Genomic DNA, 27503 nt, shown 5'->3' with positions numbered 1-27503 from the left:
ATCATATAACTTATCATATATATCATATATCATAACTTTCTGTATCATTAAACGACTTTGCATTTATTTTGTCAGAGTACTTATTCAGTTATTTTGTGGGATGCAGAAATTGAAGACCTCTGTTATTTTTATGTATTTTTGTCTTCACCAAATAATTATTGTGAGGAGGATAAGTGCTTTTATCGAATTAATTTACTTTTTCTAACCAAATTTCACATTCATAATGAGAGTTTACTGTTTAAGGTTTTGTTGAGTGAGGTAAAGTTGGACAGATGCTTTGACTAAGAAAGCCATGGTGATTTTTAAAAGTGTATGAGCTTTACAAATATTTATTTGATATTTGTATGATAATTGTATACCTGACAGTAGCCGTATTTCGATCTCTATATAATTATGGCCCCTTTTAACGGTTTATTTAGGCCTAGTTAGTAAGTTGTTTTTTCTTTTCTTTTTTTGGTTCCATTTTTGTAATAACTGTATAATGTTCAATATCTGCATTTGAATGAAAGTGCATGCATAATGTCAATAATGACATCGCTGAAAAATGCTAATTCACTTCCGGTTTTTAGTACTCGCCATTTTGAGAGCGAGTGCGCGCGTGCTCATTGTTGTGCTCGCGCAGCTCAACGGCAACTAGTGTTCGTTAGTCGTTACAACACTGGACTAGGCGAGTCGGCTCAGTTTGAGGACACAAAGCGAAGTGAATTCTGATAGTTTGTTGGATACGTTGATTAAAATGAGTTACGGCAGGCCTCCACCCGACGTAGAAGGCATGACATCGTTAAAAGTGGATAATTTAACGTACCGCACGTCGCCGGAGACGCTGCGACGCGTCTTTGAAAAGTACGGCCGAGTTGGGGACGTTTATATTCCCCGAGATCGATACACGAAAGAGAGCCGGGGGTTCTCCTTCGTGCGCTTTCACGACAAGCGGGATGCCGAGGACGCGATGGACGCGATGGATGGGGCGATTCTGGACGGGCGAGAGCTCCGGGTTCAGATGGCCCGTTACGGCAGGCCGCCGGACTCCTACTACGGCGGGCGTCGCGGCGGGGGAGCCGCTAGAAGACACGGAGGACACGGCCGCCGCAGCCGGAGGTAACGTTAAACAACACCACAGATCAGAGCAGACAGAGTTTATCTGATGTCTTTATCTGCGTATAGGGCTTTTCTATGTGCTTTTATAATCTGTTTTTGTTTTTCTTGCGAGGAACGTTAACGTTAGTTTGCTATGCACGTCTGTCCCATTCAAAATCATATGTTTTTGTTTTTATTATGGACTCTGGAGTATTTAATTTGTGCTTTTATGTTACCTAACAGCGAGTGTCTATGTTCAGAATAGCTCCTAACTGCGTATGTTCGCAGAGTAACGTTAACAGTATGTAAAGTTAGCCTACGGTGCATATATTATACGTTAGCCTTTATTTATAACTTACACAGCCTTCCGTTTCAAAGTGACTAATAAACCGTTTACAAACTTGTTTAACTAATAGGGATGTTCGCCGGAGTCAAATGTGACGTCACGATATGGGCGTGGTCGCGAACTGGTTGGCAGAAAGAACCAAAACATGTCGCAGACTCGCAGCAGTCTACCTGTGTTTTGTCAGCATATGCTAATTATTTGTCCGAAGAACCAAAAAAGAGATATAAGGTTAAGCTTTTATATAACCAGGGTTCATGTTCTCTGCCTGATCAATATCACCTGAGTGAGAATTGGAGCAAAAGCCCGGACACATGGCCAGATTTGACATTCGGCGACATCTGTATCTCATCGACACGCCATCTATGTTTACCAGAGTCGATGAAGGCGTACAAATCTTTAGATGCCTATAAATTAAGTAATAATTACGAATATAACTTGTTGTAACTAAGGATAACTGGTAAATATGTTACAACTAGAGTAAAAATACAGGTGTAATTTATCCATGGGCTATATTTTGAATCAAAATTATCTTACCTCTGATATATAACATTGGTTAACAATAACATATACGTAAAATGTATGAATGAAAATACAATAATTTGCCCTTAATTTATAAGGGTATGTCAGTGTTATTATACTTCCATTGCTCAGTCACAGCATGCACAAAAAGTTATGTAAACAAACACTTTGACACGTCTTCCGCGGTATTTTGTACAGTTATTCATTCATTAATTAACCCATCAATGGGATAGAACCTACTAGTAACATTTATTTACAAAAGTAGTTTTAATTTTTAACGCAAAATGTAGGTAGCAGACGCGATCGTGGTCCGCTGGCTCCCATTGTTTTCCGCTGGGTATAGACGCCTAATTGCAGAAATTCAAAGCTTTCTTTCTTGATTCAAGCTGTTTATGTACGCGGTAGAAGCTCTTGGGGTTATTACTCTTATCGAACCTGTTAACACAGCCGATCACAAAGCACGATACAACCATTTTTCTTCTGTGTTTGCGCTGCGCTTTAAGCGGTCATTACTTTTCTTCTGCCAACCAGAGCGCGTCGTGACGTCACGGCGAACATCCCTATAGGCATTATCGAGCAGATAATGCAGTATTTTGTTTTAAGCTAAATACGCGTAACGTTATGACTGTCATAAACCGTGTAAGCTTGTTCACATCAAGATTATTGCATGTTAATCGTTACCGTTATGTTTACTATAAGCGCGTGCTGCAATTATGTAGTCTGTCGCTTTAAAGAGTGAAGTAAAACCTCAATTTATTTTCTCCATAGGGATTTATTTTTATTTTTATTACTTATACACATTTAAAGGCAGACATACTGTGAGTTCCGAGGTTTTTAATCAATTTGTTTCTGTTGAAGCAGTCCGGTTGCGTTATTCCTGTTTTAACACAACAGCGGAACTCATGGTGAACAACTACATTACCCATGATGCTCTACTGAATATTCCACCAATCAGGGAATCGCGCCAACGGAGCTCTTTAGCCCCGCCCCCTGTCATGAAGCACTGCGAATGACGTAATCGAAGCGGTTTCTCTATATGCTGTCAAAATATTTTGTACATAAAATATACCCTAACTTTATAGTCATTATATACAATCATTTATATATTATAAATGTATAGATATTTCTCCATACTTTTAATTAATTCGATTGTCATTCGCAATGTTTCATGGGATTGTAGTAGTTATTTCCCCCCAATAAATCCATTAAGTACACAGTCTTGTAGACAAAGTTTTTTTTTTTCTGATTTTCAAATTAAAAAAAATGTTTTTCTAAATCAAAGTTTGTAATGTTGTGATTCACCTCATATCTAGTTGGTTTGGTTCATGGCTAATAACGCTTTAAAATCGAGCAATATCATTTATCGGTGTTGTTATCTTCACCGTGGAATTAGAACCATTATTATTACCACTTTATATTTTTCGTTTTAAAACCAAGAACGATAACTATAATGATAACAATATCGTTATGTTTATTATTATAAGCGCATGCTGCAGTTTGGTCGTCTGCCGCTTTAAATGCTCGAGCTCTTTACAGCAGGATGGATTCTGATTGGCTGATAAAGTGATTCCAACTACATCGTTCCTCTGTGCCGTTATAGTTCTGGTGTGGATTTCACTATTCTCACAGAACTAAATATTATAAACTTTATTGTTTTAGTTTTTTGTGTGTGAATGTTCCTTATATCTTACCAAGTTGAGTGAAAGTGCAGGTCTGTGTACAGACTCTTGAAATAATCCATCATTTTTCTTTCTCTCTCCACCCACAGTCCGAGGCGTCGGAGACGCAGCCGCTCCAGAAGCAGGAGCCGCTCTCGTTCCCGCAGCCGTTCCCGTTACAGCAAGTCGAGGTCCCGCTCCTATTCCCGCTCTCGCTCCAAGTCACACACTCCCCGCAAGAGGAAGTCCAAGTCTCCTTCCAGGTCTAGGTCACGTTCTCAATCCAAATCCAGGTCCCGTTCCAGAAGCCGCACGCCTGCGTCGAACAGAGGGTCCAGGTCCAGGTCTAAAAGCCAGCCAAAGTCTGCAGGGGAAGAAGAACCGGCGTCATCCTGAAGCGCTTCAGTGGTAAGAAAACGTGACCCCGGACAATGAAGTGCTGGAATGCATTTGCTTATTCTTTGCAGATGCAGAGCAGGTTTTGGTTCTGCTTTGACAATGCTGTTGAACTCAATGTGGGATTGTTTCCTCCAAGCTGCTGAATCCAGTATGGCAATGTAAAAGCAGAGCTGTGTTGAGCTGTTAGAGGTGTGCCTGCTGCTGTTGGGGTTGCTTTGAAGCAGATGGGTGTTTTGGTGGTGCTGAGGTACGTCTACGAGACAACGGACAGACAGCGTCCTGCCTTAGGAAAAAGTCAAACACAAACTCGCTGCCAGTTGCTTGCTTTAACCTGGGAATGGGAATAAACGTAGTACTTGAGTTTATAACTAGGAGGCTGGCATGACCAAAGTCTTATCGAACCCGTGTGCAGAACGAAATCGCAGATGATTGGGGCTGGGTATCGAGTTCGATACTTTTTAGGCACCGACAGAATTGCCTCTACCATCGAGTATCAAAAAAATCTCTTGTCGCCCGGTAACAAATTCCGATACCTCAGGTAGGGCTGCACAATTAATCAAATTTTAATCACGATTTTGGGTTCCCACGATCAAATTCGCGTGATCGTGCGATATTTAAAACGCGTCATTCCGTTCATAGAACGCTATAGAGAGCAATAGTGCGCGAGAGACTTCAAAAACTCCGAATTTTATTCACCGACATCGGGATCCCGCTTATTACATGGCTACCTACCAAATAAATCAATAATTTGACACAAAATATTGATTTAAAATGGAGTTTATTGATTGTATTGCTTCCGTTGAAGAACACCGTGTCCATGGCAACGCTCTGTTTTTCATGGCAACGGTGTGTTATCCTTAGCAGTTCTACATTCTATACATTCTACATTAGAATTGAACCAAGCCATGTAATAGGTAATAAGAATTATAACAGAAGATAATATCTCTAGTCTATCCTAATATTAATTATAAATACAATTTATATAAAATATAAATACAATATAAAATAATAATAAATTATTTGTTTGTATTTATTCTTTAAGGAGATTAATTTTGAATGAATAAGGGGACCTATTTGATTTTGATGCACATATTTGTACATTAGCAGGAAATATAGCACAATATGGATGTGAAAGCAGTAATAATTAGCCTAGCCTATGTGACAATAACATTTGTTTTGGTTCAAATCAACAAATAACCGTGATCTCAATATTTATCAAAATAATCGTGATTATCATTTTGGCCATAATCGTGCAGTCCTAACCTAAGGGGTTAATCTCGTCAACGTGCCAATCAGCAATAACCGCGTGATTGGCTGTTGCGAGGCATCGAGGACAAACACTAGTTACACAGCAGAGACGTGGCTCAAAGTGTGGCTATATTTCACCAGGCTTGATGCCAACAGCAAGAAGAACTGGAGCGCGTCATAAATGAACCGAAACTCGGCGTATAGTAGGGGTGGTTAATCTGTCTGATTTCCAGATTCGATTACGATTATTGAAGTCCCGATTCGATTACAGTCGATTTTCGATTATTAACGATTCTCGATTATTGATTTTCCAGCGCGAAAGCTCTGGTTCTCAACGACTGGATGCAAATCCTTGGCAATAAAAGTTGCGATTGATTGTGTAATGCGCTTTGCCCTTTCCGAGCCGGGTGGAAGCTTTGACAATATTGTTTCCACGTTTCAGAGTTCCGTCTTTTGCGTTCCGTCAATATTACGTTATTATCGATTTTCAAAAAAAAAAAAAAAAAAATTTTTATTTTTTTTTGAAAATCGATTTTTGGCATTTGTGAATCGATTCAGAATCGTCCACGTCCGCATCGCGATGCATCTAAGAATCGATTTTTTTCCCCACCCCTAGCGTATAGGCTACTTGCCTCACAGACATGAGAAATAGGCCTACAGAAAGCTTGAAATGTCTACTTTTAAACTAACCAATCTGAATCGAAAACAAATACTCTCTGATTACATAATCCAAATGAAAGGTGCATTTTTCTCTATATTGCGGAAATGAGTCCGTAACGTCAACTTCATCTTTGCAGCCTTAACCGACTCAGAAAACACTAGTTTATTAATAAACAATTCAAATGTCTCCTTGCTATTTCCCCCGCAACACGTTCTTAAACATTAGGCTGCTTTTGCCAGAGCTTTGTGTGCGCTTGAGCGCGAGGCGTATATTACGCCTATATTAGTCTTTGAGTCTGCAAAACAAGTCAACAAACTGAAAAAATAAAACCATTTTTTTTTAGGTAATATGTAAAAAAAAAAAAAATTACATAATTGGATTTCATAAAATTTGTATTGAAAAAGAGTATTGTTTAGGAACCGGTATCGAAATCAAGGTATCGGACATTTTTGAACCATACCCAGCCCTACAGATGAATTAGTCTGGCAATCAGTGCAAAAAACACATTATGTAACGTCGGTTTAAAACCAAAGCAAACTAACTAACATTATAAGACTAATACTGTCATTCTGATTGGATGAGACACATTTTAAGTCAAATTTCCGCTACCGGACGTCATACTGCCAGAGATCTAGTCTTTTGAATGGGATGTCATTAATACGTCACACATTTTATCTTTTATTTATTTTTTTATGTGTATAGAGATGTATATATATTTGCATAATATGTGTAGTTTGTTTTTGTGCTATGGTTAACTGTCCATGTCATCTTGATCCCCAGAGACTGTTTTTTTCTTTCTTTCTTTTTTTTCTATTATTTCCTCACCTTTCATTTCCATGTTTGAAACACGCCACGTCGTAATTACGAGATTCCGACTTGTAAAAAGCGCAGACGTGATCGCGATCGCAGCTGAATTTCTAAAAGCGTCACGTGTTGCGATCTCGTAATTACGACACGGCTTTCTCGCATGCTTGGTCCCGTGCCTGACCGCTGTTCTGTGTTCTCTCAGGTCCGTCTCATCGCGGGGCGATTGCAAACGCGTGACCTCGGTTGGAGCCCGAGGAACCCCCGAAGTGAAAACCCCCTGAAATCTACACACAGGCTACATGGGCCTAAAGGTCATTATGACTGATTGGCATATATTCAAACTGTCAAAGAGTTTAATACAGCCCTTTTGTTCCTTGTATACATTGTTCCTGTTTTCAGTGAGGTTGTTTTAAACGTGTATGTCCTTTTTAATTCGTTGAGTAGGACGAGCATCACATTTCTATTGGGCTTTAAGGTAACCCTGGTTCTGAGCGTGCTAGCTGCACCTCACTTGTGTCACTTTTGCAAGACGCTGTTTAGAAATGAACTTAATCTAGATTTGGCTTTTGTTGTTGTTAAAAATCTCTACTAAAATTATTTCTGCTTTGTTTTAAAAATCATTTGGAAAGTATGATTAGCTTGTGTTCTGATCACTGTATATTACAGTCCTGATGTTAAACCAATTTTAGTATTTTGCTTTTATTATGTATTTATAGTTTATTTGGCTTTTCATGAGTGATTGTTTGGCTTCTAACCCAATGTCTTGTGTATTTTTTGTGCACTAGGCGCAGTTGTCTAGCTGTTGAGTTGTGCTGGTTAGCTGTTAAGATCCGGTGTTGCAGTGCTGAGTGCTTGGCCGTGTCCGGTTTTCTCCAGTTTGCTGCTGTTGCAGGTGTGGTCCAGGTCAAGCAGCATCTGCGCAATAAAATAATCCGGTGGCCAAAGCGCTGTCGTCTGTCAATATTGTGTTGCACAGTTCGGAAAGTTGGAGTATCTTAAACTGTACCTATCAACTCAGTGGGTGTTTTTTTGGATCTTCAATAAATCAGTTATTACCGTAAATGCTTTTGTCTTGGTGTCATTGGAAAATGTGTTCTTGACAGGGTTATTATTTATTATTATTAAACTCACTTCACTTTAAGGAAAATAAATTCTTAAGGTCATGTGGTAAAAAAAAATCTAGTTTTTAAATTTTTATACGTCTGATGTTTTTAATGTGTTTTAAGACAAACCATGTGTAAATTCATAAGTCGACAGCATTGCTGAGTATTTCCTCCTTAAAACTGCAGTGAATTAAAGACCGTTGCAATGCGGTTTGAAATCGCTGGTGGTTCTGACGTCACAAACTACCTTGTAACCAATCAGGGGCCAGTACCATGAAGCCGGTTTAGGTGGCTAGCCAGGTATGTTTCAGTTTAGTTTGCACCATAAAAGTGGTTTCGGCATTTCGCAGTGTTCATCTGTCGCCATAGTAACTTACGCTCCACGCTAACCTGGTCCGGGTCAGGTGGTGTTACAGCTAAGAGGTTGCAAACCGAAATTGGACCAATCAGCTGTTAGCACAGTCATGTCTGATGCGATAGTCAGGTCACCACATAGCAAATCATTTTTAAAGACAAAATCCTCTGGCTTTTAGTAATGCTTATTTAGAAGAATAATTTTGTATGATATAGATATTATTTATGTATTTATTATACCCTTGATCGGTCACACATGTACAATTTTAGTTTATCAATCATTATAATGCACAGTTTAAATGAATAAATATATAAAGGTAATATAAATATGTAATATAAATACGCGTTAGAATCAATATATAAAGCTATAAAATCAAATGACTACGTGTGAGCTTAAATGTTCAATTCTCTCTATCCCTAGATAACTAAACTATAACTTCACAACTTTTACTTGCACTGATATAGCAAGACTTTTTATTTTAGTTGTCCTCTTTCGACAGCTATTTTCTTCTTGCTGTGTAAATTTGTTTAAATGCTTAATATGTTTTAATCTCGTAATATTCTGCAGAAGGGAGAAGTGAATCTCGCTTGAGATATTTCAAGCCTTTATTTATTATAATTTTGATGATTATGGATTACAGCTTATGAAAACCTTTTCACAATATTCTAATTTTGAATTTGGGGTTTTCATAAGCTGTGAGCCATAATCATCAACATTATAATAAATAAAGGCTTGAAATATCTCACTTTGCATGTAATGAGTCTATATAATATATTAGTTTCACCTTTTAAGTTGAATTACTGAAATAAATGAACTTTTGCACCATATTCACATTTTTCGAGTTTCACCTGTACTGAGCATTAGCATAATCTGTCATCATAAACCCGTTTTATTTCTGTAATCTGACATTTTCAAGTGATTGAGTAAAATGTAGAGCAAACATTTATTAGGACATGTTATGTTAAAAAGGGAAGTTTCTCAGACACAAACACACGTTAAAACACCTTTCTTGTTATAATCATCATTTGTACAGTATGATTCCCAGGAAGTGTTGATCCAGCAAGATGGGTTTTGTTCGCTTCAAATATTTCTAGTGGGACATTTGTGCACTTGAGATCCCACTTGTGTAACAAAGCATCTATGGACCAGTCCGCACTGCAATAAAAATAAATATTTTTTTTTAGTAATTATTAACTAGGCATCTTGGATGGTGAATAATTATGAATGCAGAACCCTATTAATATTATATTTATCAGTATACCGGTACTAATTTTACAAGATTGCTTCCTGCAGGGTTCTTATACAGTTATGGAAATAACTGACAATTTCAAACTCTGATTTCCCAAAATGGAAAACGCAATGGAAATTGGAAATAAATTAAATCTTAAAGTTATGGGTATTTCTAATATATATATATTTTTTGTTTATATCTGAGCTACAAATTGCTCTTTGTCGGTGTAATCTCTATCAAACTCATTTTTAAAATCAAACATATGGAAGCTTGGTTCTGCCGCAGAATAAAAAAAAAGGTAATTGAGACATTTTATCTTTATTTCTCACAATTCTGAAAAAAAAAATCAGAATCACGGGATAAAAATTCGCAATTACCTTTTTTAACTTACTCTAAATGTATAACTGGCAATTCTGACAATTTTATTACAATTGTGAGAAACGTGCAATTGAGAGAAAAAAAAAGAGTCAGAATCGCAAGATATGTCACAATTACCTTTTTTTCAATTACAAGTTTATATCTTTTAACTCTTTATTTTCGCAATTGCGAGTTTATAATTCGCAACTCGGACATTATTTCTCGCAATTCTGACATTGTTTCTTAAAATCGTCAGATATATACTTGCAATTGCGAGATCAGAATCGCAAGATAAGTCACAATTACCTTTTTTTAATTACAAGTTTATATCTTTCAACTCTTTATTCTCGCAATTGCGAGTTTATGATTCGCAACTCTGACAAAATTTCTCACAATTACGAGTTTATAAACTCGCAATTGCAATTCTGACTTTTTTTCTTACAATCGTCAGATATATACTTGCAATTGCGAGAAAAAGTCAGAATAAGTCGCAATTACCTTTTTTTTTTTATTAATTACAAGTTTAAAAACAATTGCGAGTTTATAATTCGCAACTCGGACTTTATTTCTCACAATTGCAAGTATCTATGGTGGCCCAGTAGTGCACAACACAATGAAATCAAGCCATTAAACAACAAAGTCAAGCCGCGGCCCGCAACACAACGAAATCAAATCACCTTCTCTCCTGGTATGTAGTCCAGAATTGAGCATGAGGGCTTCTCCTCACGAGAAAGGAGACGGTCACAAGCACGTCTTCAAAATCTGTCCAAATCAATGTTTTGTTTAATGTTTTAGAAACCTGTGTAACATTTAAGCAGAAGTTAAACCACGGGAGAAACCTCACCTTCAGGTTCATAGAACACATCCGACCCCAGGATGACGTCCAGCGGCGTGAGAGAGAGCAGCTCCGGCGACACCCGTCCCCAGGTGAGTCCGACCACAGGCACGCCGGGGAGGTTATTGGCGTCACAGGAGCGCCTGCAGTTCCTCAGACAGAGCGGGAGTTCAGCACTGTCCGACAGCATCACTCGAGCTCCACACTTGGCAGCCACCACACCGGGCAAACTCACCCCGGCTCCGAGCTGCAACACACAAGCACACTGTTTATCACCTGCTCATTTGACCCAAAGTCCATTAGCTCGAAACACCGGGCAAACGACGCCAAGTGCCTGCAACCGTGAGTTATTCACGATACAGCACCGGCCTATCATACCTCACTGCGTTTATAAAACTGTTACCACACAATACAAATATTAAAGTAAAAAAATACTTCAACTCTAATGAAGTAAAATCACTAAAATCCTTCCGCTGGAAAAAATAGTCCCTGACTTGAACAGCAACAGAAGTTACATTATTTCGCCATGAGATGGCGGCAAAGTCTGTCTTTATGAGTTAGTCCGTCAGTAGAGAAGACTTTTATATTGAAAGGACTGAAACTTGTTGTAAACACGAACTGAAAAATGACTAGTGTGCGTCAGGGCACAGCTGTTAAAAGCACAAGATATCGCAGCGGACATTCAAACGGATTTTTTATTATGAATATATAGGACTGACCTGAAGGAAAGCGCTGTGTCTACTGTAAATGCAGGTACACTCGCTTACTCTCACAATACTCTACTATAGCTTTAATGAACAATATTGATGAGAAGAACATTATGTTTGCGTTGCTAAGGGCGGTTGCTAGGGCTGTTGTGTAGTGATACATAGAACAGTTGTGTGAAGCGGTTTATCGTGAATAAAACACAGCTATTGACCAATCAGAATCAAGAACTGGAACTAACCGTTTTATAATTCTTCTTATAGTTTTGTGACTCATTAGGGTCATGAATGTGCATCGATACATAGATGTGTAAGGCTGTACATATTTAGGCGACTACGTACGAGGTCCCTTCTCTATTGTCAATAGTGTAGCGAAATATAAAGCACAGTTCAAACAGAAGTCGCTTTGAAATCACGCAGCTTTCTATTGGCGAATGCGGCGAATCCGCGTGATCAATGAAATCTGCGTCGGGTAAATATTTTGTCCTAACGTGAAATTCCAGTTTGCGTGGATTTCTATTTTTATTGGATTTCGCATACAAAACTCTGCTGAGCAACTATGAATGTGATCGCAACTTTACGGATTAAACAAACCCCCATTCGTTAGTTTCCATGCAAATCCGCCAAAAATCAACATTTTGAAAGGAATCAGGCAAAACGTTTTTTTTTTTTTTTGTGTGTGGTTTGTCAAAGCCTAAAATATAAAACCCATGCCAACTTATGAAATTAAAAATAAATACAGAACATAATTGAAATATTTGAGAGAAAACGCATGTTGTGCAACAGTGTATTGGATCCGAGCAGAACATGTTAAAGTGACAGCAGCCTCATAAACCTGCTGCCATCTGTCACGTCATTCAAATAAATAATAATAATCGCTGCTCTTGACTGAATAACTTTTGTAACTTTAATTGTAAGCATTAATCTAGATTTCATTTTTACAATGAAGACTATCCAGTGTTATTTTATATTTGATTAGCCTACTATAATTTCTGTAGTATTTCTTACCTGAACATGTTCATTTCATTTGTCTCTTTATTCTATTGTATTTGTGCTATCGTTTGCAATTTGTACATATTGCACACATTTTTTGGTAACTTTAGTTAAACGATTCAAATAAAGCCTCCCTGTTATTGCATGTAAGCTATTAAAACAAAATTACACAAATTATAAATAAAACGATGAGATAATAACAAATTATCTGTATGGCGGTTTATATATGGCAGCTTTCCCCATAGCATCTAAAATACTATCAAATATTGATATTTTTCAAGGTATCGTATCGAAGTTGGCAAGAAGTTTGATGTTTTCTCCGGAAGGTTCAGTTATTACATTTTTATTAAACATTATGAGGTCAAAAAAATAAAATAAATAAACGTATTTATTTTGCTCCCAATAAAACTTCATGCCAACTTCAACACAGCAGGATTTAGTGCATAAAGTTGTTTTGCATAACTAATGGAGGGGGTTTGACTCCGATTTAATTGATGAATGTGAACATGATTTGTCCACACTAGATATGTGTGTGTAATGAGTGGGATGTGGTACCTCAAGAACAGTCTTGTTCTGCAGTTCCTCTCTTGCCATCCACACATACTGTGACAGCACCACCGCACAGGGCCACACATACATGCCATATTGCGAATCAAGAACCTGAAATAAATCAGAATGTTTATTGTACAATTCTTGACTAATTAATTACATAAAGTAGCCTATGAGAAACGTTGCTGTACCTCAGGGATGGACACAGTTAACGACTGAGAGTCTTCACACTCCTGAAATGTAAATGTTTTCTCTATCAACGTGAGAGAAGATTCGTCCATGGCCTTGCTGATGGTTTACCTTCCAGTACTTGCAGTTGACACAACATTTTCAGCTTTCCAAAACAACATTTCGCGTATCATACTGGTGCGTTTAGGCGGTCTCTTTCTCTGGTGGTGTCCTATTGGATCTTTAAGAGTGACTCGCACACTCGACAGCCAATCGGCGTTCACAACGAAAGTACAATGTGAAACAGCCAGCCAATCAGATTATTAGAAACGCCTACTGGGCGGGACATAAGCTACAGGTTAGATTGCGCCATACGGCGTGAAAGAAGCTTGCTGCCTGCCGCCAGGTTATCTAACTTTAGTTTATTACCGAACCCTTCAGTGTATCAACCTCCCGTCTCTCCGAAATAAACATAACTTGATTCCTGTATCGCGCACAGTACTGTCGGCAGCAAAAGAACTGCACACACATCTACAAGGCCTCCAGTGACTGACTAGCCACTCTCCGGTCCATAGACTTTCATTGCATTGGACTTAGCAATAGCACGCGGGCTAAAAGCGTCCCCCAAAGACAAGACGTGCCGAAACGCCGAAGAATGAACCATAAGAGTAAGAAACGGATCAAAGAAGCGAAGCGGAGCGCCAGACCCGAGCTGAAGGACTCGAGCGACTGGATCAAACACGATTACTGCGAGAGCTTCGATGTGTCGCACAGGACCGTGAAGGTAGGTAACGCTACGCTACTGTTCACGCGGAGTAACGTTACACACCGGCGTTACATATCGCGGTGTTGTGGTTTGTTGTGTGTGTTTGTGTGACGACAGCCACTGTCTACGTTGCTCGCCCGCACGTACACACTTCCTCGTTTACAAGACACTTACTTGAAAAGTTTGTTGTTGCTTGAACAGTGTGACAGTAACGAACACGTTTTGATTTTAAGTAACGTTAGGCTAAATAATTACGTAAGAAAATAAATAATGGTCAAAAGTTTGGAAACATTACTATTTTTAATGTTTTTTTGGGGGGAAAAGTATCTTATGCTCATCAGGCCTGCATTTATTTGATTACAAATACAGGAAAAACTGTAATATTATTAGTATTTAAAATAGCTGTTTTCTATGTGAATATATGTTAAAATGTAGTTTATTCATTTGATCTGAATTTTCAGCATCATTACACCATTACACAGTGTCACGTGAACATTCAGAAATCATCCTAAAATTATGATTTATTATCAATAATGGAGTGCTGCTTGATTTTGTTTTGGAACCTGTGACCCTTTTTTTCAGGATTCTTTGATGAATAAAAAGAACAGCATTTATTCACTAATTTTTTCTAGTTTTTCACGTATTTTACTCATCTTTTCTAACAATACAAATCTTTATTATCAACTTTTATCCATTTAAAACATCCTTGAATAAAAAAAGTATTAATTTCTTTTTAAAAAATTACTGACCTTTGAACGGTAGTGTATATTTAAAAAAAAAATCCTGTTTTAAATAAACACTGTTATTTTTAAACTTTTTATTCATCAAAGAGTCCTGAAAAAAGTGTCACAGGTTATAAAAGAAATGTATATTAAGCAGCACAACTATTTCCAACAATATAAATCAGCGTATTATAATGATTTCTTTGAAAATGTCATTATTAAAAGCGTTTTAATTCTTTTTCTTAAGTAAGTTACTTTAGTAAGTTAACTAAAAATCAATGATGAAAACCGATTAACTTCACATCAGCTCTGATAGATGTCGTCAAATCTAATCGCAGCTCGTATGTACAATAACTGAATAATTTCATATGAGGTTCCTTATGAGTGTTTGCTTCTGAAAATAATGATATTGCTAAAAAATAATCTGAGCAGCGAGACCTGAGCCACCGGCAAACTGCGCACTTGCTCTTTTACAAACCCGGCCTAGAGCATGTTTTCTGTAATGAGTTTTCTCAGTGGACCTTTTAAAGGTTTTGGCTTGATATGGAGTAGAAAAAACGTTTCTATGTAATGATTTGATCTTCGTTTTAATCTGAAGATTGAATTTAAACTCATTCAGGAACATAATAGTTCCTCCTTCATGGTAGTTCACGGGCCTTCAACTTCACTCTTCAATGCTCTGACATTAAAGGGATAGTTCACCCCAAAAAAAAATGATCCCATGATTTACTCGCTCTCAAGCCATCCTAGCTGTATATGACTTTCTTCTTTCAGACGAATACAATCAGAGTTAGATTAAATAATGGCCTGGCTCTTCCAACCTTTATAATGGCAGTGAATGGTTTTTTATGATGGATAGATGCACTTTTATGATGGATAGATGCACTTTTATGATGGACGGATGCACTTTTATGATGGACGGATGCACTTTTATCATGGATAGATGCACTTTTATGATGGAGAGATGCACTTTTATGATGGAGAGATGCACTTTTATGATGGACGGATGCACTTTTATCATCGATAGATGCACTTTTATGATGGATAGATGCACTTTTATGATGGATAGATGCACTTTTATGATGGACAGATGCACTTTTATGATGGACAGATGCACTTTTATGATGGAGAGATGCACTTTTATGATGGATAGATGCACTTTTATGATGGATAGATGCACTTTTATGATGGACAGATGCACTTTTATGATGGACAGATGCACTTTTATGATGGAGAGATGCACTTTTATGATGGACAGATGCACTTTTATGATGGAGAGATGCACTTTTATGATGGATGGATGCATGCACTTTTATGATGGATAGATGCACTTTTATGATGGACAGATGCACTTTTATGATGGACAGATGCACTTTTATGATGGAGAGATGCACTTTTATGATGGACAGATGCACTTTTATGATGGAGAGATGCACTTTTATGATGGATGGATGCATGCACTTTTATGATGGATAGATGCACTTTTATGATGGATAGATGCACTTTTATGATGGATGGATGCACTTTTATGATGGATGGATGCACTTTTATGATGGATAGATGCACTTTTATGATGGATAGATGCACTTTTATGATGGATAGATGCACTTTTATGATGGATAGATGCACTTTTATGATCGATAGATGCACTTTTATGATCGATAGATGCACTTTTATCATGGAGAGATGCACTTTTATGATCGATAGATGCACTTTTATGATGGATAGATGCACTTTTATGATGGAGAGATGCACTTTTATGATGGATAGATGCACTTTTATGATGGATAGATGCACTTTTATGATGGATAGATGCACTTTTATGATGGATAGATGCACTTTTATGATGGATAGATGCACTTTTATGATGGATAGATGCACTTTTATGATGGATAGATGCACTTTTATGATCGATAGATGCACTTTTATGATGGAGAGATTAACTTTTATGATGGAGAGATGCACTTTTATGATGGATAGATGCACTTTTATAATGGAGAGATGAACTTTTATGATGGAGAGATGCACTTTGATGGACTTCAAAACAGAAACAACCATTCACTGCCATTATAAAGCTCAGAAGCGTCAGGCTGTTTTTTTAAATATAGCCTAACTCTGATTGTATTCGTCTAAAAGAAGAATGTCATATACACCTAGCATGGCTTGAGGGCAAGTAAATCATGGGGTAATTTTCATTTTTGGGTGAACTATCTCTTTAACGTACAGTGTTCTGTAAAGCTGCTTTGAAACTGCATTGATTTTGAAAGGCTCTATAGAAAATGAACCCAACTCTATTGTCTTTGTCCAGGACAACGTGGAGCGAGTGGACACCCTGCGCATCAGCCCAGAGGAGTTCATCCAGCGCTTTGAGAAGCCGTACAAGCCCGTGGTTCTGCTCAACTGCCAGGAGTCGTGGCCCGGGCGGGACAAGTGGACCTTGGAGCGACTCAAGCGCAAATACCGCAACCAGAAGTTCAAATGCGGCGAGGACAACGATGGCTACTCTGTCAAGATGAAAATGAAGTACTACATGGAGTATTTGGAGTCGACCCGTGACGACAGCCCCCTCTACATCTTTGATAGCAGTTTCGGGGAGCACGCCAAGCGCCGCAAGCTTCTGGAGGACTACCAGGTGCCCGTTTTCTTCAGGGACGACCTCTTTCAGTTCGCCGGGGAGAAGCGCCGCCCACCGTACAGGTAACGCTCCTTTTTGCCCCTCACTTTTCAGCTTCGTCTTCGCTGATTTAATACAAATGGAAGTTAAACAAGCTAATGCTAATGCCACTTACTGGCCACAAATTAGCTACACTTTGGTGTCCCATTACTTTTAAACAGCATTAGAGGCATAAATCACATGTTGTTTGCTGGTTTGGGGTCTTTTTTTGTTGAGAAATATTAGATATTAAATTATTACCTAATTTTTTATACTTCTCACTACAAAAAAGACCCCAAACCACCAGAACTGTATAACATGGCATGAAACGTTTGTAGTTTTAACATATCAAATTTAAAGTGTATTTCTAAAAAAATAAAGTGTAACAATTAATACTGTGTTTTTAGACATATTCTTATAATATTGTATAATTAGATCAACTTTATTGATCCCCAAAGTGGAAAATGCGATACAATATAAGATAATTTGTTAGTAAAGGGGTAAACATGATATAGTTATTATATGATATTATATTAAAGTATTTAGGTACATAAAATATATATTTAAACTCAACCAAAAAGTAACACTGCAAAGAACATAAATAAAATTAGATGTATCCAAAGTGAATCAAAAACACTTAAAAATAGCAATGTATAGTGAGGGATTTACAAGATTATTTAGTCATTTTAATTATAAAGTCATTACTTTTACATTTATTGGAACAGCATTTAAATTTTTTTAATAAAATTATATATTGTGGACCTCTAATATAATGGAATAATACATTTTATTACATTTGTTAAAAAGGGGATAACATCAAATTTAATATAATATGACATAATATAATAAGCTTTATTTGGACCTTTATTTGGACCCCCCCCCCCCCCCCACACACACACACACACACACACAAAAAGGAGAAAATTAATTGTAATATAATATACATATTTTAGTTTAATTGGTGATACTACATTTATTGAAAAGTAATAGAATTTGTTTAAAAAGGGGGAAAAGACAATAGAATAGAAAATTTGATTGATCCCCCAAATATGAAATTCACAACAATGTGATATAATATTATTATTTTTGCTATTAAATGCGTTGAAAAGTAATTCTGTGTGTTTTATAAGCGTTTCAGAGCCTAATTGTGCCGTTCCGGTGGACAGTAGCTAACGGTCCGTGTGTCTTCAGTCCATTTAGGCTGTTTTTCACTGTTCACCCAGGTGGTTTGTGATGGGCCCTGCCCGCTCTGGGACAGGCATCCACATCGACCCGCTCGGCACGAGCGCGTGGAACGCCCTGGTTCAGGGCCACAAGCGCTGGTGCCTGTTCCCCACACACACGCCCCGTGAGCTCATCAAGGTGACGCGAGAGGACGGCGGGAACCAGCAGGACGAGGCCATCACCTGGTTCAACGTCATCTACCCCCGCACACAGCAGCCCACCTGGCCAGCCGAGTTCAGGCCGCTGGAGGTGCTGCAGCACCCGGGGGAGACCGTGTTTGTGCCCGGTCAGTTACTGCACACACACACACACACACACACACGTTTGCTGAGAGCGATGGCTAGTATTAGGTAGGGCTGATCGGACCAACCAACACAAGTTTCGAAAACGAAAATAGGGCATCGATTTTAGCGGCTTTCTCTCGGTGCGCGTCCAGCTCGTCACGATACGCCCGCGTCACACACCAACCGCAGGCTCTGACAAACACACAACAGCAAACTATACTTATGCATAATGTGTCTCTTTACAACAAAACTGTGAATTCTGCCGGTATTCAGACAGTCTCATGCATACAGAGACAGATTCGGGCTACGGGCTACAATTTGTTTGACATTTCTAATGGTAAACACTATGGGTGTGCGATATTACGATTTTTGAATGTAATTGGATTAAAATGTCTCCACGATCTGCTTTTGAAGAAATATCGTAGGATCGTGCATTTTATCAGTTTGCATTTCTGGCGCCTCCGTCTCAACATACTGTACAGCGCGACGTATATCCACATGAAATGCAGAGGAACGGGACACTGTAGTTCATAAAAATTAATTATTTGCATGTGCTTTAAAGCCTTGCCGGTTAAACATGTCATTCGCTGCTGATGCGCTGTTCTAACGGGCGCTTTTCTGAGCGCAATACACCCGACGCGCACAACAGCGCCTGTTACTGGGCTAAGTTATCTTTCGAGTCTTATTGCGCTAATACTGTCAAATACACACAAGGTTTACATAAACAAAGTTGGTTATGTCTAAAGTAAAGAACAATAGAAAAAAAAAATAGAAAAAATCTGCTTGTCAAATGCGTGTAGACTCGTTGCGCGCAGATCTTAAAGTGACAGTAGCCCTAATAGTAAACATGCAGCCGCTTGTCCTTAAAGGGACAGTTTCCCAAAAATAAAAATTATGTCATTATTTACTCACTCTCTAATGTTGTTCCAAACCTGTATTAATTTATTTCTTGTGCTGAACACAAAAGAAGATATTTTGAGGAGTGTGGCTAACCGGGCGGTTGCTGGTCCCCATTGACTACCATAGTAGGAAAAAACTATTATGGAAGTCACTGGGGTACATCAACTGTTTGGTTACCCACATTCCTCCAAATAACTTTTATTTTCAACAGAAGAGGGAGACTTATTCGGGTTTAAAGCGGCTTGAGAGAATTTAAATTTTTGGGAGAACTATCCCTGTTAATAAAACAACAAAATACAAAGAGCAAATCCCTCACTCTTGACTGAGAACTTTAATAGTCGCTTTAATAAGAATCAATGTAAAATTTATACAGTGAAGTCTATGTTGTGTTTTATTTTCATATTTGTTCATTTAATTACTTTCTTCAATGCTGTTAAATACACCTGTAGCTGAAAAAATAAAGCACTGTTTATTTAATTTGTATATTAAGTTGTGTATGTGTATCTTTGTTCTTAATTTTTAATAACAAAGAAAATGACACAGATTTTTTATCTTCGCCACTTTGGCCTAAATGTCTGCCATTCTTTTTTATTTTATATTTTGTTACCTAAGGCTTTGTTTTTAAAATAGGGACATTAGTTTGGCTGTGATGCTCAGTCACTTGCAAAATAGTAAAACCAACATGAAAAGGAATCGTGATAAAATCGTGATTTTCGTGAAAAAAATCGTGATATGATATTTTTGCCATATCGCCCACCCCTAGCAAACACGCATGCTGAAGCCAGCAGTAATGTTTTTCGTTGATGTTATGGCAGCCCGCTCTGCTTATTGTTATTTCGAGAATGTTGCACTCCTATTTGTCATTGTGCACGAAGCTTCACGCCAATAAATCATCAGAAATATTGCTGACTTGTGCGCGTCTCAAGCGCCCTCTTTACGTTCGTCCTAATGCCTGTTAGTTGTCCGTGGATCTGCCTATATTTGGCGTTGAAAATGGAAACGTCTTTAGACATGGAAAATCGATTTTACAATCGATTCAATGAACACTTATGTCTTAAAAAGCAAACAGGATTTTTTCACAAAAGTGACAGCCCTAGTATTAGGGCTGGGGATCGATTCAGACTTTCTAATTCGATTCGCTAGAAGCTCTCAATTCTCGATTTTCGATTCAACTCCATGCATATTGATTTAATAAAGCAATAAGCAATTTAGTGCCTAAAACCCCCTTAGCTGTTCTAAATCCACTGTAAAACACGACTTTGCGGGGCTCATTGCTTTTATCAAACGGTTACTCCATACATTTTAACATGTATTTTATAACTCAAAAAATATGACGTTATAACACATTTATTCCTCCGCCAAGCAATGTAGTTGCTAAGCAACACATGCAGCAACAAAGGATCACAAATGGCAGTAACACTAATGTAATGCGGTTGTTGTGTAATTTACAACGGCTTCGAACGCGGCTCAACCAATCAGAATCAAGGACCGGAACTAACCATTTTATAATACAAACTACTAATACTGGCTTTTGGGTGATGGATAAATAAATATGGAAAAAAATCGATTCGTGGCCTTCGATTTTGTATCGACCATATTTTAAAAAACGATTAATCCAGGGTGTCCGCGGGGTCTTAAAAAGTATTAAAAGTTGATAAATCAATTGAGAGAAAATTAATTGTGTGTGTGTTGTGTTTTTCATAGGCGGATGGTGGCATGTCGTCCTGAACTTGGACACGACTATCGCCGTGACCCAGAATTTCGCGAGCACCACGAACTTCCCCATCGTGTGGCACAAGACGGTGCGAGGCCGGCCCAAACTCTCCAGGAAGTGGTACCGGTGAGACCCTGCTCTGTCTGAGATCTCTTCACTGACTTCTACTTCATTCACTACTTTTCTAATGACTTTTACCTGTAGATTTGATTGTATGTAAGGCGAGACGCTACAGGTGAATAGGGCAAACATTTTAACTAGCAGATATCACCATGAAACTTTCCCAGTTGATTACCTACATTAAGATTAGAAAAAAAGTTTTCTGTAATTTAATGTTTAAATATGCAAATTTGGCACTATCTAATTAAATATGCGCAAATTTGCATATATAAAAAAAAAACTAAATCTGAGTATTGGATAAAGCCAGGTTAAAATTTCTTTTTTGTTGTTTTTTCCAGTTTTTTTTCCATGTTTTTTCCTGCCGTGTCTCGCCTTATAATCTTGTTCTAGAGTCTAGACATTACTAGCTGCTTTTCCACCGTCGGGCCAAACTGTTATCTTGAGCGTGACCGTGTCTTTCCATGATAGTGGAGCTCGTTTTAATGTATTACAAATCCGTCAGTCGTTGCCTTTGTAACGCAAGAGTTTAGACGATATGAGTCGTAAATAGAGACTGCGTTATGGAGGATGATCAGATATTTCTGCTCATTTTATTATTAACTTGTGTTTACTTTGCTCAAATCGCACGCTTGACCAGCTACAGAGAAACTGGCAGCCAGGCAACAGACCCCAAATTCAAAATGAGAATATTGTGTAAAGGTTTTCATAAGCTGTAATCCATAATCATCAAAATGATAACAAATAAAGGCTTGAAATATCTCATTTTGCATGTAATGAGTCTATATAATATATTAGTTTCACCTTTTAAGTTGAATTACTGAAATAAATGAACTTTTGCACAGTATTCAAATTTTTGGGATTTCACCTGTAGACATAACAAAAAAAACTATAATTTAGTTTTTTTTAATAACACAATTACTAGAACTTTAAAATGAAAATATAAAAATAGAAATGAATTCAAAATATTCATAACTATTCTAGTGTATTATATGTAAGGAATAATTGACTTCAGGCCGTTGAATTATTAGAAAAATAATGCACACCCGAGGTGGTAATGCGGTCACGACGCGAAGCGGAGTGGCCGTTACACCTCGGGTGTGCATTATTTTTATAATAATTCAACGGCCTGAAGTCAATTATTCCGCTTATACTACAGTTACCACACCTCGAAATATTGTTCAGATGATGTATTTCAAGACGTTTGTAAAGTTTTTGTCATTAAAACGCTCTTGTATGTAGGACTAATTCCTTGCGCATCTAAACCCATGCTCCGTTGCTAATTTCAAAACTAAATTAATTTTTAAATTAAATTAACTTTTAATTAATTCGTTCATTCTTTTTTTTCTATTAGTGACAGTAGACTAGCCTAATAAATGAAACACAAAGCCCTTTTAACAAGTATAGGCCAATCAATAATTTTTTATTTGTTATATTATCTGCAGCAGGACTATCAATTTATTGAAATATTCTTTTTAATTTTCTATTGATTATGTATAGGACTATATACTTTATTTATTAAAATTAAACTGCATATTTCCATTGATTGTGAAGTTAGACATTGGAAATTGCAGATCGAGCGCATGGGGCTGCAGTTTTCTTGTTATGAATTGAATTATATCCTATTTTCCGTTATTACAGTTGACTACGCGGAGTGATATGGAACTGTAATACGGTTAAGGTCTGCCGGAACTACTTTAGCCGTGCGGTTCCCTGAATATAATTGCACACCTCAGAACGTTCGTCAACCAATCAGATTCAAGCATTCAACGGCCCTGTAGTATAAATATATATATATATATATATATAGTATGATTCTCTCCACAACAAACAGTTTTAGTTCTAATAAAGTTTTTTTTTTCCCAAAGTAGAGCTGCATGATTCTGGATAAATTGATAATCACGCTTTTTTTTGTTGTTTAAAACAGAGATCGTGATTCTCCTGCGATTCTGAATAGAAACTGATCAAAATAACACGTAATTGTAGCTCTAGTCTGAAGTTAGTGTATTTAGTTGCCAATGAAAGTGTCAGTGAGACCGTAAGAAGAAATTAGACGTGTAAAAAGTCTTGTTTTATTTCCAGTCAAGCTGTAAGTGTGAACGCATGCCTTTATAAACGATGATTTGAAAGTGTTCCTGACGTTGTTTGGCGTGTCAGGATCCTGAAACAGGAAAGGCCGGATATGGCTGCGCTGGCGGATAAAGTGGATCTGCAGGAATCGACGGGCATCGCCTCGGACAGCTCCAGTGACTCCTCGTCCTCCTCCTCCTCCAGCTCCTCCGACTCCGGTTCAGAGGTACACACACACACACACACACACACACCTCCATCAGATACACCTGCTCACAGACAGACCCTTGTGACCAAGCTCCGCATCTAGCTAGGTCTGGGCATTATAGATTTAAAAAATAATCTCTCTATTTTTCAGCCCTTTGATGACATTGTTTTCATCAACATTAATAATTAAATCGACTTTTGCGTTCCTACTGCGGTCAGTGACCATGCGAGCAGATTTTGAGGAAACACTCAAATCTCATTGTGTACTGTTATTATTTGGCAAATTCATGGTCAGAAATGTAAGATATTATTCACAGTCCTCAAAGTAAATTTTAATTATGCTGTATCTGTGTTCTCTATATACAGTTATTCATATTTTAATACTTATTAAACAGCCTAAGTGTACACTAACGTTCAAAACTCTAATTTCAAAAAGTAAATTAATACTTTTATTCAGCAAGGACTCATTAAAAGCAGTTTTCAGCATTGATAATGATCAATGACTTTTTGAGCATCAAATCATCATATCTGAATGATTTCTGAAGGATCATGTGACACTGAAGACTGGAGTAATGATGCTGAAAATTAAGCTTTATTAAAGGGTAATAATGTTTATCAATATTACTGTTTTTACTGTATTTTTGATCAAATAAAAGTCTTGGTGAGCAGAAGAGACTTCTTTCAAAAACAAAAAATCGTTCAAAGCCAAAACCTTTGAACAACAGTGTATTCAAATCGGAAATGGATTGGATTTTAAATGTATGGATTAGAAATGTATTAATAGTAATATACCAGTTCTTGTTATTTCTGGACTATATATTTATTTAAATGATCATTTACAGGGTAGGCTACGAGTTCTCCGCTTGTAATTTCTGCTATTAACGCTAACGGGTAATTGATCTCTGATTTTAGTGACAATGGATTATGAATACCGATATTCCCGATCCCTTTCTGCCCTGCAATAATATGCATTTAATCTATTTATTTTTTAGAGAAATCATCATTTTAATCAAAATGAGCCATTCAAAATCCACATAAAGTTTACAAGTTTAAAGCGGTCCTATTGTGCCCTTTTTAGAGGCTCCACTAGAACAGGTTTTCATGCTTGAATGTTAAAAAACACACATTATTTTCCTCATATTCTCCATAGTTGCAGCTCCTCTCTTCCCGGTCTGTCAGTAACGCTCTGTTTAGTTCCTGTCTCTATGAAGCCCCTCCTTCTGAAAAGCACACTGTGCTCTGATTGGTCGGCTGGATCAGTGTGTTGTGATTGTGATATGAAGAATAACAGCAACTTTACACACTAAAGACAGTTGAACATGTTTTCATGAGATTTTGCCATTGTTTTGTGCTTCCTCCCGAAGGCTGACTCGGGCTCCGAGGGCGACGCCATGACCCATCGCAGAAAGAAGAGGAAAACCTGTGGCCTGATGGGAAACGGTGACATCACAAGCCAGGACGACTGCGTGAGCAAAGAGCGCAGTTCGTCGCGGTGACGTCCCCCGCCACCCTCGTGAAAAAAACAAACTCTCAGCCTTAGTGCGCCTTTTTGAGATCAACAAGAACAAGTCACCCGAATATGTGCTTTGCTGGAGGAGCAGCTCTGATGGGGAAAGATGGGGAACCCCTCTCGTGTTGCCTTTGCTGATGTCACACTCTGGACGTCCCAGTGCCACGGTCACTCATCTGCCGTTTTTATATTTCCTATATCACGCCCCATCTGAGGTAACACGGCTGGACCTGATGCGTGTAATGCTGCCTTCGGCTCTGTGAACCTAGAAAATACACGATCTAACGTCATTTTTGAGCTGTTTCTCAGTTAGCAGAAAACTCGCCCATAGTACTTAAAACTGTTTAACGGCTGCTTTTTTTCTTTCTTCCACTAAATCATTAAGTCACACACAATATTAGAGAAGAATTGATTCTGAAATGCTAAAGGTTTGATTAGAAGCCCTCTAGTCGTAACTCGTTCGGTCCGGTTTGATCTGGTTCTGGTTTAACGGTTCACACAGTCCACTAGCGTCGAGTTCGCTGGTTAAATTAGCACATTTGTGGGATTTGACTGAAACATGAGGTGTTTTTCTGTTATAAACCTCCTGTGTAAGTGAAACACTAGAGGGCGCTAATGCTTATTTATTATACAGTGCACTTTGAGCCACACAGAAGAGGAAGGGGGAAAGTGACTAACCTGTAATGTCTTAAAGTTTTGAATTTGTTTTTTTAAACAGAAGGTAATGGCGTTAATCCAAAACTGGTAAGCTGTCATGACCTACATGTGTTTCAGGGCTACAAAAATGGACTTTTATGTTGTGATTGGGCGTGAGGGGTTTAATGGTCAGAGTGTTGTTGAAATGTTTGTGACGGTAAACACGTGTAACGCATCAAAGAAGAAAGATGTGGTTTAAAAGTGCCTATTTTTACCTGATGTCGGTTGCGTTGAGCTCTCGTATTTCTCATATCTCATTTCTCAGCTGCGGATTTGAATGGCAAAATATTAAGATTGAAAACTATGGACTGAAGCCTGCCGTTCTTGTCGCTTCCGATCGGTGTTTTCTCGTGTCTTCTTCAATGGCTCGGTCATGTGACACCTGAGATCAAAACAAAACGAACGATGATGATTGTTTAATAAAAGTTTCTATGTATTTGTCTTGGTGCAGTCATTGTCTTTCCATATCGCATATTGCCTAGGGTGTGATGATGTTACGTCCGATTCACCATGGCTGATTGATTACTTTTGACCCTTGCATATCCATAATTCCTCTTAATGCGTCACTGTGGTTATTTATGACAAGGTACATTCAAAAGGGTCGACGCATCAACCACGTAAACCAGTGGAATATCTACTCCCTTTTATCCCAGAACTTTTAGAGGTAAAATATTTTTCAATAGAATAAATTAAGGAAAATATGTCTTGAAATGATTCATATATTTGGTTTACAAAATCACATGATGCAACTTCCACAAGGATATATTTAAAGTCATCATGGTCAATTCTGGTTTGTTTTTAATGGAGTATTGCAGTGTTTGTTATTTAATGATTTATCTTTGCACATCATTATTCGTTTAAATCATGTCTTTGTAATCTTTAACCACAATAACCTCCCCTCTCTTCTCTGATGATGCGTTTACTGGCGTGAGGGCGGGGCAACATGTCACTCAATAGCAAACCGCAACCATCCAATCAAATCCACATGGACACAATCAAGCCCCGCCCTACATCTGTTCTTGTTCGAGAAGCAGTTTCACTCGGATATACAGTCGCTACAGGAAAGAAACACTATCGCAACTTCCATTTCATGTGAAATTTAATTACTAAACATGATTTTAAACCTTTAATCGAAACATTTGTTGAAAAAAAAAATGGAGTAGGGGAGCATTTATCTGGAATAACTTCCTTTTGTTAAGAAAAGATCAAATTGTTCCTTTTAAGATATGTTTTTTTAATGTAATTTATGGAAATATCCACTAAAATCTGCATCAAAACCACATTATAAGGGCTGTTTACATGGAAGTCCTCCGACAATTATAACTATATATTGCATAAAGATATAGTAGTATACGTTCAGTAGTGACGTGTGCACAGTGTTGTTCCATCGCTATAATAATCATTAGGGATAATAAATATATTAGGGATGGCCAACGATTAATCGCATCCGAAATAAAAGTTTGTTTAAATAATTTATGTGTACTGTGTATAATTATTTTGTATAAATACATATGCATATATATATATATATATATATATATTTAAGAACTATTTGCATGTATATATTTATACATAATTTATATTACGGTATGTATAAATATAAATATGTTATACATAACGAATTTTTCTT

General features: G+C 37.7%; 3 protein-coding genes across 6 annotated transcripts; 2 read left to right on the top strand and 1 right to left on the bottom strand.

Annotated features, from left to right (window-relative positions):
• Positions 1 to 598: 598 nt before the first annotated feature.
• srsf2b (serine and arginine rich splicing factor 2b) lies at positions 599 to 7777 on the top strand. Of its 4 annotated transcripts, XR_013797711.1 has the most exons (5): positions 599 to 1098; positions 3711 to 4008; positions 4136 to 4246; positions 6918 to 7026; positions 7501 to 7777. XR_013797711.1 is itself a non-coding variant. In XM_079613437.1 (3 exons), the coding sequence occupies exons 1-2, from the start codon at positions 737 to 739 to the stop codon at positions 3994 to 3996; spliced, it is 648 nt and encodes a 215-aa protein (XP_079469563.1). In that variant the 5' UTR covers positions 599 to 736; the 3' UTR covers positions 3997 to 4008; positions 6918 to 7777. The 4 variants fall into 4 exon arrangements, 1 of the variants encoding a protein (XP_079469563.1); XR_013797710.1 differs by lacking the exon at positions 4136 to 4246; XR_013797712.1 differs by having other exon boundaries at positions 6918 to 7777.
• Positions 7778 to 8387: 610 nt separating this feature from the next.
• On the bottom strand, positions 8388 to 13356 carry mettl23 (methyltransferase 23, arginine). The gene is made up of 6 exons (XM_079606409.1): positions 13034 to 13356; positions 12849 to 12953; positions 10606 to 10843; positions 10439 to 10523; positions 9127 to 9328; positions 8388 to 8824 (listed from the first exon to the last, which is right to left on the bottom strand). Exons 1-5 carry the CDS (start codon positions 13121 to 13123, stop codon positions 9169 to 9171), a joined length of 678 nt encoding a protein of 225 aa, XP_079462535.1. The 5' UTR covers positions 13124 to 13356; the 3' UTR covers positions 8388 to 8824; positions 9127 to 9168.
• A 303-nt stretch (positions 13357 to 13659) lies between these two features.
• On the top strand, positions 13660 to 26095 carry jmjd6 (jumonji domain containing 6, arginine demethylase and lysine hydroxylase). Its single transcript, XM_079606348.1, has 6 exons — positions 13660 to 13794; positions 16807 to 17195; positions 18375 to 18661; positions 21264 to 21399; positions 23548 to 23686; positions 25032 to 26095. Exons 1-6 carry the CDS (start codon positions 13666 to 13668, stop codon positions 25161 to 25163), a joined length of 1212 nt encoding a protein of 403 aa, XP_079462474.1. The 5' UTR covers positions 13660 to 13665; the 3' UTR covers positions 25164 to 26095.
• Positions 26096 to 27503: the final 1408 nt, after the last annotated feature.

The sequence above is a fragment of the Phoxinus phoxinus genome (genome assembly GCF_949152265.1).
Source record: "Phoxinus phoxinus genome assembly, chromosome: 1".
Taxonomy (NCBI): Eukaryota; Metazoa; Chordata; class Actinopteri; order Cypriniformes; family Leuciscidae; genus Phoxinus; species Phoxinus phoxinus.
This window is presented reverse-complemented; position numbering and strand designations above follow the sequence as displayed.